Source organism: Vipera berus, assembly GCF_964194415.1.
Source record: "Vipera berus genome assembly, chromosome: 2".
Taxonomy (NCBI): Eukaryota; Metazoa; Chordata; class Lepidosauria; order Squamata; family Viperidae; genus Vipera; species Vipera berus.
In genome coordinates, this window is record NC_138203.1 from 290,112,444 (window position 1) to 290,124,870 (window position 12,427).

Below are 12,427 nucleotides of genomic sequence, written 5' to 3' on the forward strand. Positions count from 1 at the left end.
CTAACCCGGGTTGGGGGCAGGCGCGTCGTCTGAACGCAGCTTCGGGTATCAGGCGGGTTTCTGCCTGCCGCTCTCCGGGCGGCCCTTCCGAGTCGCCTTGGCCGCCCTGGGCAGGCGGGGAGCCGGCCGGAAGCGCGGCGGCAGGACCGGAGGGCATCCGGGAGGGAGGCGTCACTCGGCCCGCCGCGGCTTCTCTTCAGGGGGGTTTTGTCCGGCCCGGGCCGGGGACTCTCCGGGAGGGCCTGGATGGAGCAGCCAATGTAGGGCGATGTACGGCCTGGGGGGTCCCAGCCCCCCCCACACCCCGGATCAGAGGAGGGGGTCCTCCCAGCCCCCTTTGCAGCGCCCCATTGGCCCAAGCAGAGCTTTGCACCCCAACGGGGCTCCAGGGGGTGAGGAGGGGGGATTGGGTCAAGTCCTGCCCCCCCCAGGCTGCTTCCACCCCCTCCAGCCTTAAACTGGCCAGACGTCTGGATGCCCAGGGGCCACAGCTGAGGGGCACCGGCCTAGCGGGGTGAAGCCCTTTGCCTGTCCTGGGAGGGAGGGGAGGGGGCAGGTGGTCACCCGGCTCTCTAGGGAGCAGGTTACCCTTCTGGGTGGTGACCTTTCCCCACAGCAGCCAGCAGAACTGCCCTCCCCACTGCGGTCTGCCCGGCAGCTGCCCAGCCCTTGGGGGGGGGTCCCCAAGTGGCCTGAGAGACCCAGAGTGACCCCCTGCTTTGCCGGCCCTGAGGGGGGGACAGAGGCCACCTAAAGAGACTCAGGACACAGACAGGCAGGCAGGCAGGCAGGCAGGCAGACACACACACACACACACACACACACACACACACACACACACACAGAGACACGTCTGACCCAGCGGGGGTCAAAAGAGGAAGGTCATTTGGCCAGTTTCAGGGACAAAAGAACCCCTCCCTTTGGACACCCAAACCACACTGGGTGGTTAGCAGAGAAAATCAAAAACCTGCATCACTTAAAAGCCAGTTTAGAAAAAAACCAAACATAAGCAACTAAACAAATCCTCATGCGAGACAGACAGACAGACAGAAGACAAATGTAGGGGATTTTTTTTTCCTGCTAACATTATTCACGTTTGTAAAAAAAAAACAACAAAATTCTTGACATGCTCTGGGCATCTTGGGGACGAGGGCTGAGGCCTTCCGTTTTTCCGCTTCTTTCCGCATCATGAGGACAACACGGAAGGAAAAAAGCCCGAGCGTTTTCTGTGGGGTGGGGGGGGCTGCTCCTTCTGCTTGGGTGTCCCGGCAGCCCCTCTTCCCCCCCCCAGGCAGATAGGTGCCGGGGGGGGGGGGGGAGGCTGAAGGCAGCTTGCAAGAGGAAGGAAATTGATTTATTGGGCGCTGGAGTCCTCCGTCCGAGCTCGTCTCCTCCGTCTCCGAAAGGGTGGCATTTTTTTGGGCCCGTGCCCCCCCCCCAAAAGGAGGGGGGGTTTAGAGGAGCGAGCTAAGACAACCTGCCCTTCTCCTTCACCTGCTCTGGGGAAAAAAAACCTGCACAGGGCCCGCATCCACACGACACATTTAATCTGTTGCTTAATTATAATCTGTTGCTTAATTAGCGTCCTTTCCGGTTTGGGGAAAAAACGTCTTCGGCCGGAGGAGAAAACCTTTCCTCGTAGGCCACAAAAAAAAAAAGCAGCCGAGCTTCACCCATTGCGGCCCCCACCACTAACTTCGGAAAAGTTGCTAAGACGCTGGAGGACACATGGCTGCCCACGTTCACCCAGGGGCAGAACAGGAGATTTGGGGAAGAACTTCCCTGGGGAGAAGCGGTTTTCGAAGGGAAAATGGCTCTATCTAGAGAAAAGGAGGAGGGGAGGGCATGACAGCAGTCCCCCAATATCTCAGGGGCTGCCCCAGAGAAGGAAGGGTCAGCCTGTTCTCCACAGCCCCCCCCACGAGGCAAAGACAAGAAGCAACGGATGGAAACTAACCAAGGGCGCTAAGGAAAAATTTCCTGACAGTGAGAACAATTAATCAGCAGTCAACCAGCGGAACCGCTTGCCACCAGACGTGGTGTGGGTGGCCCATCGCAAGAAAAGACTGTCTGGAATGGGATAGGGTTCCCTGCCTGAGTAAGGGGGGTTGGACTAGATGACCTCCGAGGTCCCTTTCAACACTGTCGTTCTATGTTCTGTCCGGGGAATGAGGGAAACTGGCCAGGGCAAAGGACAGAAGAGCATGGGCCTCGGGGCGGGCATCCGGCTGGCACAACGCCCTGTTCCCCTCCCCCGGGGAGGTTCGGGGAGGTTCTGCCAGCTTTGCGGACGCCAACGGGCGCCTCTCGGCTCTCGGCTTGTGATTGTCCAAACGCAATTCTTGTCTCTCCACCGAGAGTTGAGTCTGGACATCAAGAGCCGGGGTTGGCGGTCAGCGGCCCGAGATGGCCTTGGGCTCTTGGGAGGATCTGCCTGCCCTTGGAAGCAAAGCGGCACCGAATTTTTTTTCCTCGGCTTTGGGCCTGTTTTTGGAAGGAGAGAAAGAAGGAACGAAGGAGAGAGATTGCGCAAAGCAGGTTTGAGGTGCCGCCTCAGCGCTGGGCGCAGGCAACGTCTCTACTACTACTACTACTACTACTACTACTACTACTATTGAACATCGCAATCAGCCAGATGTTCAGACTGGATTTGGCCTTTTTGTCTACCCATCGAGTCCTTGCCAAGGACCTGGGATAGGCAGATGTGGATGTTGGATGGTATTACAGATCTCGTCGCAGGATGGAATCAGTTCCTAGTGAGGCCGCCTTTTGCAATTGACTGATGGCGAATTCGTCAGTGCCGATGATGGTGTTCAAGTGGTGCTCCAGTTGTTTTGGGATTGCACCCAAGGCGCTTATTACTATTGGTACTACTACCCTTGCCACAGTCTTTCTATTTGTAGGTCTTTGTATTTTGTTATTTTCTCCAGTTCTTTCTCGTCTATTCTGCCGTCTCCAGGCACGTCCACGTCCACTATCCAGACTTTTTTCTCTTTCTTATCGACCATTGTTAAGTCCGGGGTGTTGTGTTGCAGGTGCTTGTCTGTTTGAATTCTGAAGTCCCAGAGCAGTTTAACTTTATCATTTTCTATGACTTTCTCTATTTTATGATCCCACCAGGCAAATGGTATTTCTTGCAGATCTTCCAATGCACCATTGTTGCTACTTTGTCATGCCGCTGCTTGTAGTCACTATTATTATTATTATTATTATTATTATTATTATTGTTATTGTTATTGTTATTGTTATTGTTGTTGTTGTTGTTGTTGTTATTATTATTATTATTATTATTATTATTATTATTATTATTATTATTATTATTATTATTATTACCGCAGGATGGTCATTCCTCTTAATTCCACTTCTCCAACCTGGTGCCCCCCCCTCGCAAGCAGAGAAAGGTTGGGGGAGGGCTGGTCACCCATGAAGCTTAGGCCTCATCGTCCTGGTCTGTAAAATGGGCCGTCGCCTCAGTTCTCTCCCTGAATAGCTGGGATGTAAACCCCCCACTCACAAAAAAATCTGGCTCCATCTGATCTAGCCCCCCCCGTGTAAAAAAAGGGGGGAGGGGCTTCCCATCTCTTTGGTTTCTGCCCCCTCCTTAAGCACGGGGGGGGGGCATTTCACGGGACCCTTTGGCTCCCGATGGGAGAGGAGGGGAGGTTGAGTGGGAGGGGGGGCTGCAGAGAGCGGCCCCCACCCCTGAGCCTCATTCAGCCCGCCCCCCCCGACACCCCCCCAGGCCCCTTTCTTGTGCCAGAGTGGGCGGGCTGTGCGTGGGTGGTCCCCGGCCCTTTCAGGGTCCAGGCCTCTCTCCGCAGCCCCCCCCTCCCACCCGCAGAGGAGAACAAAACTTGGAGGCTTTGGACCCAACTGGTCTCTTTGCCCCGCCTCCCCCCCCACCTCATTCACTGGGGTGTGTGTGTGAAGCTGGCCTTTAAGTCCTCCAAGGAGGGTCGGTCTTTCCAGGCCCCTCCTAATCTCCTCTCAAAGGCAGGGAACCCCCCCCCCCCGCACAAGAGGGAGGGAGGTGGGCACTTCTGGAGGCCCAGGCCAGTCCCCCCTTCCCTGCCTCCTGTCCAGCCCCCCCTTCCTCCCTCTCCCCCCCCCCCACCCAGAGGCTGGCTCAGCATCAGAGCCACATCTGGCCCTGGGGTCAACCCCCCCTGCCCCCCCCCGGCCCCTCCTGGCTTCGTTCCTTGGCAGCCTGGCTTCCATGGACCAGAGAGAGGTGTGGGAGCCCAGAGGCTGGGGGGGAGGGCCCCCCTCACTCCCATCATGGCAGAGGGTCCCGTCCATTCCGGCTGCCCCCTTTGGGACCCTGGTCACAATTTTGGAGAGGGGAGTCTGGGGGGGGTTGGCTCCAGGGGTTTCTTCTTCGCAGCATCCTTCGCACTCGTTCTGAAGACGGCCAGGGAGGGTCTCCCGTGCCCCCCTCCCCCGAAGGAAGCCAAAGCCCCAGGGACTGAGCCCCTACTGCTGGATCGGCCGCGCTTGGCAAGGAGCCCGGAAGAATCCCGCCCTCAATGCACAGCCTGGGATCGCCTGGTGGTCCCCCGTCCCCTGCTCCGAGTTCGAGATCGGCCAGCCTTTCCCCAATAAAAACTGAGCAGCCGACGCTTCTGCACCCACCTGTGTCTTCCTCCGCTCAGCTTAAATCGGGGCTCTTTTCGAACTTGGCCCTTGTATGATGCGCAGGACTTCGACTCCCAGAATTCCTCAGCCAGACACGCTGGCTGAGGAATTCTGGGAGTCGAAGTCCACAAGGAGGGGGGGGTGTCTTCCAACTCGGCCCTTTCATGACTTGGGGACTTCGACTCCCAGAATTCCTCAGCCAGGCTGGCCTGCAAGTCATATAAGGGCCGAGTTGGAAGACCCCTGGATTAAATTGTTGGGGGAAAAACACCCCACTTTCCCCCTTCTTTGGGGCAAATACCCCTCCAAAAAGGGGGGGTGGAGGAATAAAGTCAACGAAGCCCACTGCCAGCCTCGGAAGGGCTGAGGTGGGCCGGGGTCTTCTACCCCCCCAAACACACACGTCGGAGACCGAGAAACCCACCCCCGGGGGGGGGCGTTTCTTTCTTTTGGGGAGACGCTCCTGATTCCCGGGAGGGAGACCCCGCCCCATAAAAGCAGAGGGCAGTAGGCGCCCCTTAATGGGGGGGGGTGAAGAATGCGGGCCCGATCCGACTTCCAGAGGACCCCCCCCAGGGACAACGCCCCCTGCACCCCGCCCCGCGTGGGACCCTCGCCCACCCTCCGTCCGGGAGACCCCCGAAGGGCGGGAGTTGGTTGACCCCCCACCCGGAGAAGGGAGGGGGGGTCTCCGCAGCTGCGGATGGAGCCAGGCGGGCGCCCCGCGAAGCAGCTGTCCGGGGTGGGGGGGCGGAGCGACGGGTGGGGGGGACACCCCCTTTCGTGACGTCACGGGGCGGGGAGGGGAAGTGACGCTCTCGGAGGTTCCCACCCTCTCCCGCCCTCCCCGGCAGGGAAAGACGGAGCGGGAGGCGGAGGACGGAAGAGCGGGCGCCCCGGTCCCTCCCGCCGGAAAGGAGGTGGGGGGGCGCCACTTGGAGGGGGGGCGCTGGGGACCCCCCGAAGGCGGCGTCGGGGTTGGGCAGCCGGGCCGGGGGGAGCGCCCCCTCCCCTTTCCGAGACGGAGCCTCTTTTGTTAGCGCTCGGGCGGAGCGGCGGGGACGGCGAGCATGTGCAGAGGGCGGCGGCTCCCGAGAGGTTGCTCCCGAGCGTGTGCAGAGGGCAGCTCGGCCGCCAGCTCCCGCCGGGAGAGGGGTCCTCTGGGCGTGCACAGAGTGTCGCCCGGCCTCGCCCGGCTCTTGCCTGCAGCAAGCGGGGACATCCCGGCCCCGAGAAAACCGGAGTTGGAGAACGGGGGAACCGGAGGCAGAGAAAACTCCGGGGAGGAGGGGGTAGCCGTTTGACAAACCCCCTCCCCCAAATATTCGGCGTTTCCCCTCGATTCGGTTTTGCCGCTGCGGAGCCGTCGGGGTCGCAGTCGGGAGCCCGGCCCGTTTGCCCCCCCCCCTCCGTTCCCGGGGAAAGAGGCCTCGTCCCTGGGGGGGGGGGGCGGGGGGCGGCAGGCCTGACTCGAGGTCCCCTCTGGAGGGGGGGGGCAGGCGAGAGAGCCGGTGGCTCCCCCGGTTCCTCCGCTCCGCCAGCAGTGGCCGATGGGGTGGCGGCCGCCGCTTGGCCGTCCCTGGAGTTCCAACGCCGGAGGAACTGGACCCATCATCCTCCACGGCTGATGGGCCGTGACGGCATCTGGCCTTAGCGGCCGGGGATCCTGCTGGGCTGCAAAGCCCAGATTCCCCTCTTCCCACCCCTGTTTTAAAGCCCGAGGAAGCCCCTGGCGGGGCTGGACTAGATGGCCTCGCTGGTCCCTTCCAGGTCTCGCCTTCTGGGATTGGGGGGGCTCCTCGGGGCCGCTCCTTGGCCGCTGAGCTACTCTGAGCCTTCCTTTCTGTCCTTTGCAGGGTTCTCTCCGGAGCTGCGCACACGCGCGTGCACGGGCACAGACGTGTGAACAGGCGCCCAGGGGGTTTCCCTCTCCGCTCGGCCCCCCCCCGTTCCCTCTTGGCCCCCCCCAAAGGCTGCCATGGCCGCCCCAGCCAACGCACAGACCGCCAGCAAGACGTGGGAGCTCAGCCTCTACGAGCTTCACCGGACCCCCCAGGTGAGGGACGGGGGGGGGGGAAGGGGGAAGGCCCAAAGTGGCACAAGGAGGGCCAAGCCACGGGAGACCCCCCCCTCCAGGGCGCTTCCACTGGAGCCCCTTTCCGGAAGAGGGAGTCTTAAGGGCGGGCATGCAAACGGGTCGATTCCCCTCCATTAAAAATTGGGAACACCCTCAGTGCCCCCAGGACGCCCCCCACCCTCCTCCAAAGGTTGGCACATAAGTGGGGGGGGCGTCTCCCAGCCCTGACGTGGCACCCCCAGACTGCCCAGCCCCCGGGAGGAAAACCTGGGCAGGACCGGCGCCTTGCCGGCAACTGGTAGCAGCCGAGGGCCGCCCCATAAAGAGCGGCTTACAGTAGTACAGCCCCCCGCATCCTCCTCTGCAGGTGGGCGTATGTGGGGGGGGGCGTCTCCCAGCCCTGACGTGGCACCCCCAGACTATCCAGCTCCCGGGAGGAAAACCTGGCAGGACCGGCGCCTGGCCGGCAACTGGTAGCAGCCGAGGGCCGCCCCATAAAGAGCGGCTTACAGTAGTACAGCCCCCCGCATCCTCCTCTGCAGGTGGGCGTATGTGGGGGGGGCGTCTCCCAGCCCTGACGTGGCACCCCCAGACTATCCAGCTCCCGGGAGGAAAACCTGGCAGGACCGGCGCCTGGCCGGCAACTGGTAGCAGCCAAGGGCCGCCCCATAAAGAGCGGCTTACAGTAGTACAGCCCCCCGCATCCTCCTCTGCAGGTGGGCGTATGTGGGGGGGGGCGTCTCCCAGCCCTGACGTGGCACCCCCAGACTATCCAGCTCCCGGGAGGAAAACCTGGCAGGACCGGCGCCTGGCCGGCAACTGGTAGCAGCCAAGGGCCGCCCCATAAAGAGCGGCTTACAGTAGTACAGCCCCCCCCACATCCTCCTCTGCAGGTGGGCGTATGTGGGGGGGGCTTCTCCCAGCCCTGACGTGGCACCCCCAGACTATCCAGCTCCCGGGAGGAAAACCTGGCAGGACCGGCGCCTTGCCGGCAACTGGTAGCAGCCAAGGGCCGCCCCACAGAGAGCGGCTTGCAGTAGCGCAGCCGAGTGGGACCCCCCCACACCATTCGTGCCAACGCGCCCCCCCCCCTGTCTCCACCGGCAGGAGGCCATCATGGACGGGACGGAGATCGCCGTGTCCCCCCGCAGCCTGCACAGCGAGCTGATGTGCCCCATCTGCCTGGACATGCTCAAGCACACCATGACCACCAAGGAGTGCCTGCACCGCTTCTGCTCCGACTGCATCGTCACCGCCCTGCGCAGCGGGTAGGGGGGGCCGGGGGGGGTGTCTCTCGCCTCCCGAGGAGTAAGGGGGGGGGCTGCGGGGGTGGGGGTGTCTTCCGGCGGGGCCGAACCCAAGCCCCTCCTCCTCCTCCTTCCCCCCCCCAGGAACAAGGAGTGCCCCACCTGCCGGAAGAAACTGGTCTCCAAGCGCTCTCTCCGGCCGGACCCCAACTTCGACGCCCTGATCTCCAAGATCTACCCCAGCCGGGACGAGTACGAGGCCCACCAGGACCGGGTGCTGGCCAAGCTGAACCGGCTCCACAACCAGCAGGCCCTGCGCAGCAGCATGGAGGAGGGGCTCAAGATGCAGGCCATGAACCGGTAGGAGGGGGAGGGGGGGACCCCAGCCTCGCCGCCTCTCCCTATAGGGCTGCCCCGGGCCTCTTCTGCCTCCCCCTCCCCCTCCCCGAAAAACTACATTGGGGGTCAGGGGTCTCGGAACTCGGCCCTTTTGTGACTCGTGGACTTCAACTCCTAGAACGCCTCAGCCAGGCACGCCTTAGGAGTTGAGGTCCCACAAGTCATAAAAGGGCCGAGTTCCAAGACCCCCTGCTGGTGGATTTCAACTCCCAGAATTCCTCAGTCAGCGTGCCTGGCTGAGGCATTCTGGGAGTTGAAGTCCACAAGTCATAGAAGGGCCGAGTTCGAAGACCCCCCCCCCGGTGGACTTCAACTCCCAGAATTCCTCAGTCAGCGTGCCTGGCTGAGGCATTCTGGGAGTTGAAGTCCACAAGTCATAGAAGGGCCGAGTTCGAAGACCCCCCCCGGTGGACTTCAACTCCCAGAATTCCTCAGTCAGTGTGCCTGGCTGAGGAATTCTGGGAGTTGAAGTCCACAAGTCATAGAAGGGCTGAGTTCGAAGACCCCCCCCGGTGGACTTCAACTCCCAGAATTCCTCAGTCAGCGTGCCTGGCTGAGGAATTCTGGGAGTTGAAGTCCACAAGTCATAGAAGGGCTGAGTTCGAAGACCCCCCCCCCCCCGGTGGACTTCAACTCCCAGAATTCCTCAGTCAGTGTGCCTGGCTGAGGAATTCTGGGAGTTGAAGTCCACAAGTCATAAAAGGGCCTAGTTGGAAGACCCCCACTGGTGGACTTCAACTCCCAGAATTCCTCAGTCAGTGTGCCTGGCTGAGGAATTCTGGGAGTTGAAGTCCACAAGTCATAGAAGGGCTGAGTTCGAAGACCCCCCCCGGTGGACTTCAACTCCCAGAATTCCTCAGTCAGTGTGCCTGGCTGAGGAATTCTGGGAGTTGAAGTCTACAAGTCATAAAAGGGCCTAGTTGGAAGACCCCCCCCCGGTGGACTTCAACTCCCAGAATTCCTCAGTCAGTGTGCCTGGCTGAGGCATTCTGGGAGTTGAAGTCCACAAGTCATAGAAGGGCTGAGTTCGAAGACACCCCCCCCCCCGGTGGACTTCAACTCCCAGAATTCCTCAGTCAGTGTGCCTGGCTGAGGAATTCTGGGAGTTGAAGTCCACAAGTCATAAAAGGGCCTAGTTGGAAGACCCCTGATATAGACAGACAGGAAGTCCTTGACTGACAACGGCTTGTTTAATGACCGAGGGCCGCACGGGTTTACATTTGGTTCATACTTATGACGGTCGCAGCATCCCAGGGTGTGTGTGTGTGTGTGGTGTGATTCCCCTTTTGCGACCTTCCGACGAACAAAGTCAACGGGGGCAGTGGGAGTGGGAGCAAGCCGCATTCGCTTAACGGCCGTTTGGCTCACTTAATAGATTGCCAGTGACAAGTTGTTGAACGGCACGAAACTCAGTGTGCCTGGCTGAGGCATTCTGGGAGTTGAAGTCCACAAGTCATAGAAGGGCCGAGTTCGAAGACCACCTGCTCTCCGGAGCCAATTTCTCCCGGGGTTGAATTTTGGTCGTTAAGTTGAGGACTGACCTGTAAAATGGAGGCTTCTGGAGCTGTGGGTCGGTGGGGGGGGGGGACTCAATTCAGCGTCTGGTTTTTTTTTGCTGCTTAGCCCATTTCTGTGGGTACCCCAAAAAGATTCCCTTTTTTTCGGGGGGGTGTCACCTGTGGGGTGCAAAAAATCCCCTCCCCCGCCGGACGGATCTGCAGTGGCAGCATTTTCCCTCCAAGGAGGTGACCCTAGAGGTCCTCTAGTCCAACCCCCACTGGAGGCAGGGGAGCGCCTGTCATCCGGGTCTTGTTCTCGAGGGGGGTGTCCCTCGAGTAGAGCAGGGGGAAAGAGGGAAAAGACGCCTGGCCCTCCTCGCCGTGGGTCACCCACCCCCCGCTCCGCGGCCTTTCCCTCCAAGGAGGGGACCTGGGAGGTCCTCTAGTCCAGCCTCTCTCCTCCGCCAGGGGCCAACGGGTCCGCAAGCACCCCCAGGAGTCGGACAACAACACCTTCAGCGGGGCGGAGGACAACTGCGACAGCCGCTCGCACCTCAGCAACGCCTCGGCGCGCAGCCAGCCGGAAGCCGGGCCCAGCTGCAAGCGCTCCAGGGCCTCCGACGAGTCCTGCGCCGAGCCCGAGACTTCTCACGAGGGAGGGCGGGGCAGCCCCGAACTCGGCACCGAGGCCGGCACCAGCGAGATCGAGCTGGTCTTCCGGCCCCACCCGCTGCTGGTGGAGAAGGGGGGCTACTCCCAGACCAGGTGAGCCCCCCCACCTCCCCGAGGGCTCTTCGGACGGGGTCCGGGGAAGTCTGTCCCCCACCCTCCCGCTTCTGTTTCCGGAGGATCGGGGCCGTTTACGGGGTCTGGTGGGGAGGGGGGGCAGGGGGTCTTTGGGGGGTCTTCCTCTGGGTGGATCCCACCTGGGGAGGTGGCAGGAGTGAGAAAACCTGGGGGGGGGTTCTTGCTTTCCTCACCTCCTTCTCCCCTCCCCTCCCCCCCCGGTGGGCCGTCAGGTACGTCAAGACCACGGCCAACGCCACGGTGGACCACCTCTCCAAATACCTGGCCCTGCGCATCGCCCTGGAGGAGGAGGCCCCCGGCCCGGGCCCCGAGCCCCCCGCCCTGGACGACGTGAGCGAGAAGCAGTACACCATCTACATCACCACGGCGGGAGGGGCCTTCACGGTGAGGGAGGGGCGGGGCCGGACGGGAGGAGGCGGCCAGGAAGAGTTGCGGGGTGTGTGTGTGTGTGTCCCCCCCCCCGGTGACGAGTCTGGGGGCTTCGGATCCCACCCACCGGCCCATCCTGGGATAGGCTGCCTCGGCTGTCGGCTCCGCGCTGCTGGGCTCACTTGCCCGAGCGATCTCTTCCTTTCCCCTTAGCGAGAGCACGCGCTCTCTTCTAGGGAAGGCTTTCCCCCCCCCGGGGTGTGCGGGAGAGGGTTCGGGCCGAGGGGCAGGAGACCCCCCCAACTGACCCCCCCTCCCCTTTGTCCTCCCCCTCCCCTGGGATCCTTCCCCGGCTCAGACGCTGAACGGGTCTGCGACGCTGGAGCTGGTGAACGAGAAGTACTGGAAGCTGAGCAGGCCGCTGGAGCTGTACTACGCCCCCACCAAGGAGCAGAAATAACGGGGGGGGGGTCCCTGAGACCTGATGGACAGCAATGGGGGGGGCTGTTGGGGGGGCACCCCTCTTCCTCTTCGAGAAGACGCCTCCGCCGTCCGGGGCCGGTGGGGGAGGGGCAGAAGGGCCCTCGCTTTTTTTCGGTTCCCCCCTTCCGCCGGGGGGGGGGGATTCCTGCTCTCCCCGCCCCTCCCCTCCAGTGGGGAGGGGGGGAGGGGCGACGGGGGGGGTTGTTGTCGAAGTTTGTTTTCCGCCTTTTTACAGATGTTTTCGTGGAACCGAAAAGACGATACCCTAAACCCTTGCGCAATCTCGGTCTGTGGAGTTCCTCTTTTTTCGGGCGGGGAGGGGCTGTTCCTGGGGTCAGCGAAGCAAGCCCGACTCTTGGGGCGGGGGGGGTGGAGGGGGCCGGGGTGTCCGGGGTGTGTGTGTCCTCGAGTGGGGGGGAGGGATCCGAGGTTCGAGTTTGGACGCCGGGCCTTCCAGCTTCTCACAAGCCTCTTCCGTCCTTATCCACCGGCTGCCCGGCTGTGGATGATGGGAGCCGCCCTGCCCTGGGTGTTGGGAGGGAGGTTCGTCTTGTCTTACCCTCTCGGCTCCACCCGCGCCCATCATCCTCCGCCCAGAAGGCTTGGGGGGACCCCTTGCTCCAGCTGAGGGCCTGGGGGGGGCAAAAACGGGGAGGAGGGGGCTTTTCGCAGTACGGCCCAGTTGGGTTTTAGAGGGAGGGGCTGTCGTACTTGGTGGGGCGGGGGCGACAGCTCGGCCTCGTTTGCCGTTTCCTTCGGGTTCCGGGTGCGAATCCTGGGCTTCCGGGCCCTGCTCGGAAGTCTAGCAGGAAGGACTAGCCCCCTACGTGTGACCCTCTTGCAGGGGGGGGGCGCGCCACGCACCCCTCACTGTAGCCGTGGTCTATATGGAGTGAAATAGCAGCCTCGGT

The 12,427-nt window shown here is 62.1% G+C and overlaps 2 protein-coding genes across 2 annotated transcripts in view; both read left to right on the plus strand.

Annotated features, from left to right (window-relative positions):
* SLC39A7 (solute carrier family 39 member 7) overlaps positions 1 to 12,427 on the plus strand; it is a 50,601-nt gene that overhangs the window by 16,494 nt on the left and 21,680 nt on the right. The gene's annotated exons all lie outside the window — the stretch shown is intronic.
* On the plus strand, positions 6,417 to 11,562 carry RING1 (ring finger protein 1). The gene is made up of 6 exons (XM_081322120.1): positions 6,417 to 6,691; positions 7,820 to 7,980; positions 8,104 to 8,319; positions 10,326 to 10,622; positions 10,877 to 11,048; positions 11,392 to 11,562. The coding sequence occupies exons 1-6, from the start codon at positions 6,614 to 6,616 to the stop codon at positions 11,491 to 11,493; spliced, it is 1,026 nt and encodes a 341-aa protein (XP_081178246.1). The 5' UTR covers positions 6,417 to 6,613; the 3' UTR covers positions 11,494 to 11,562.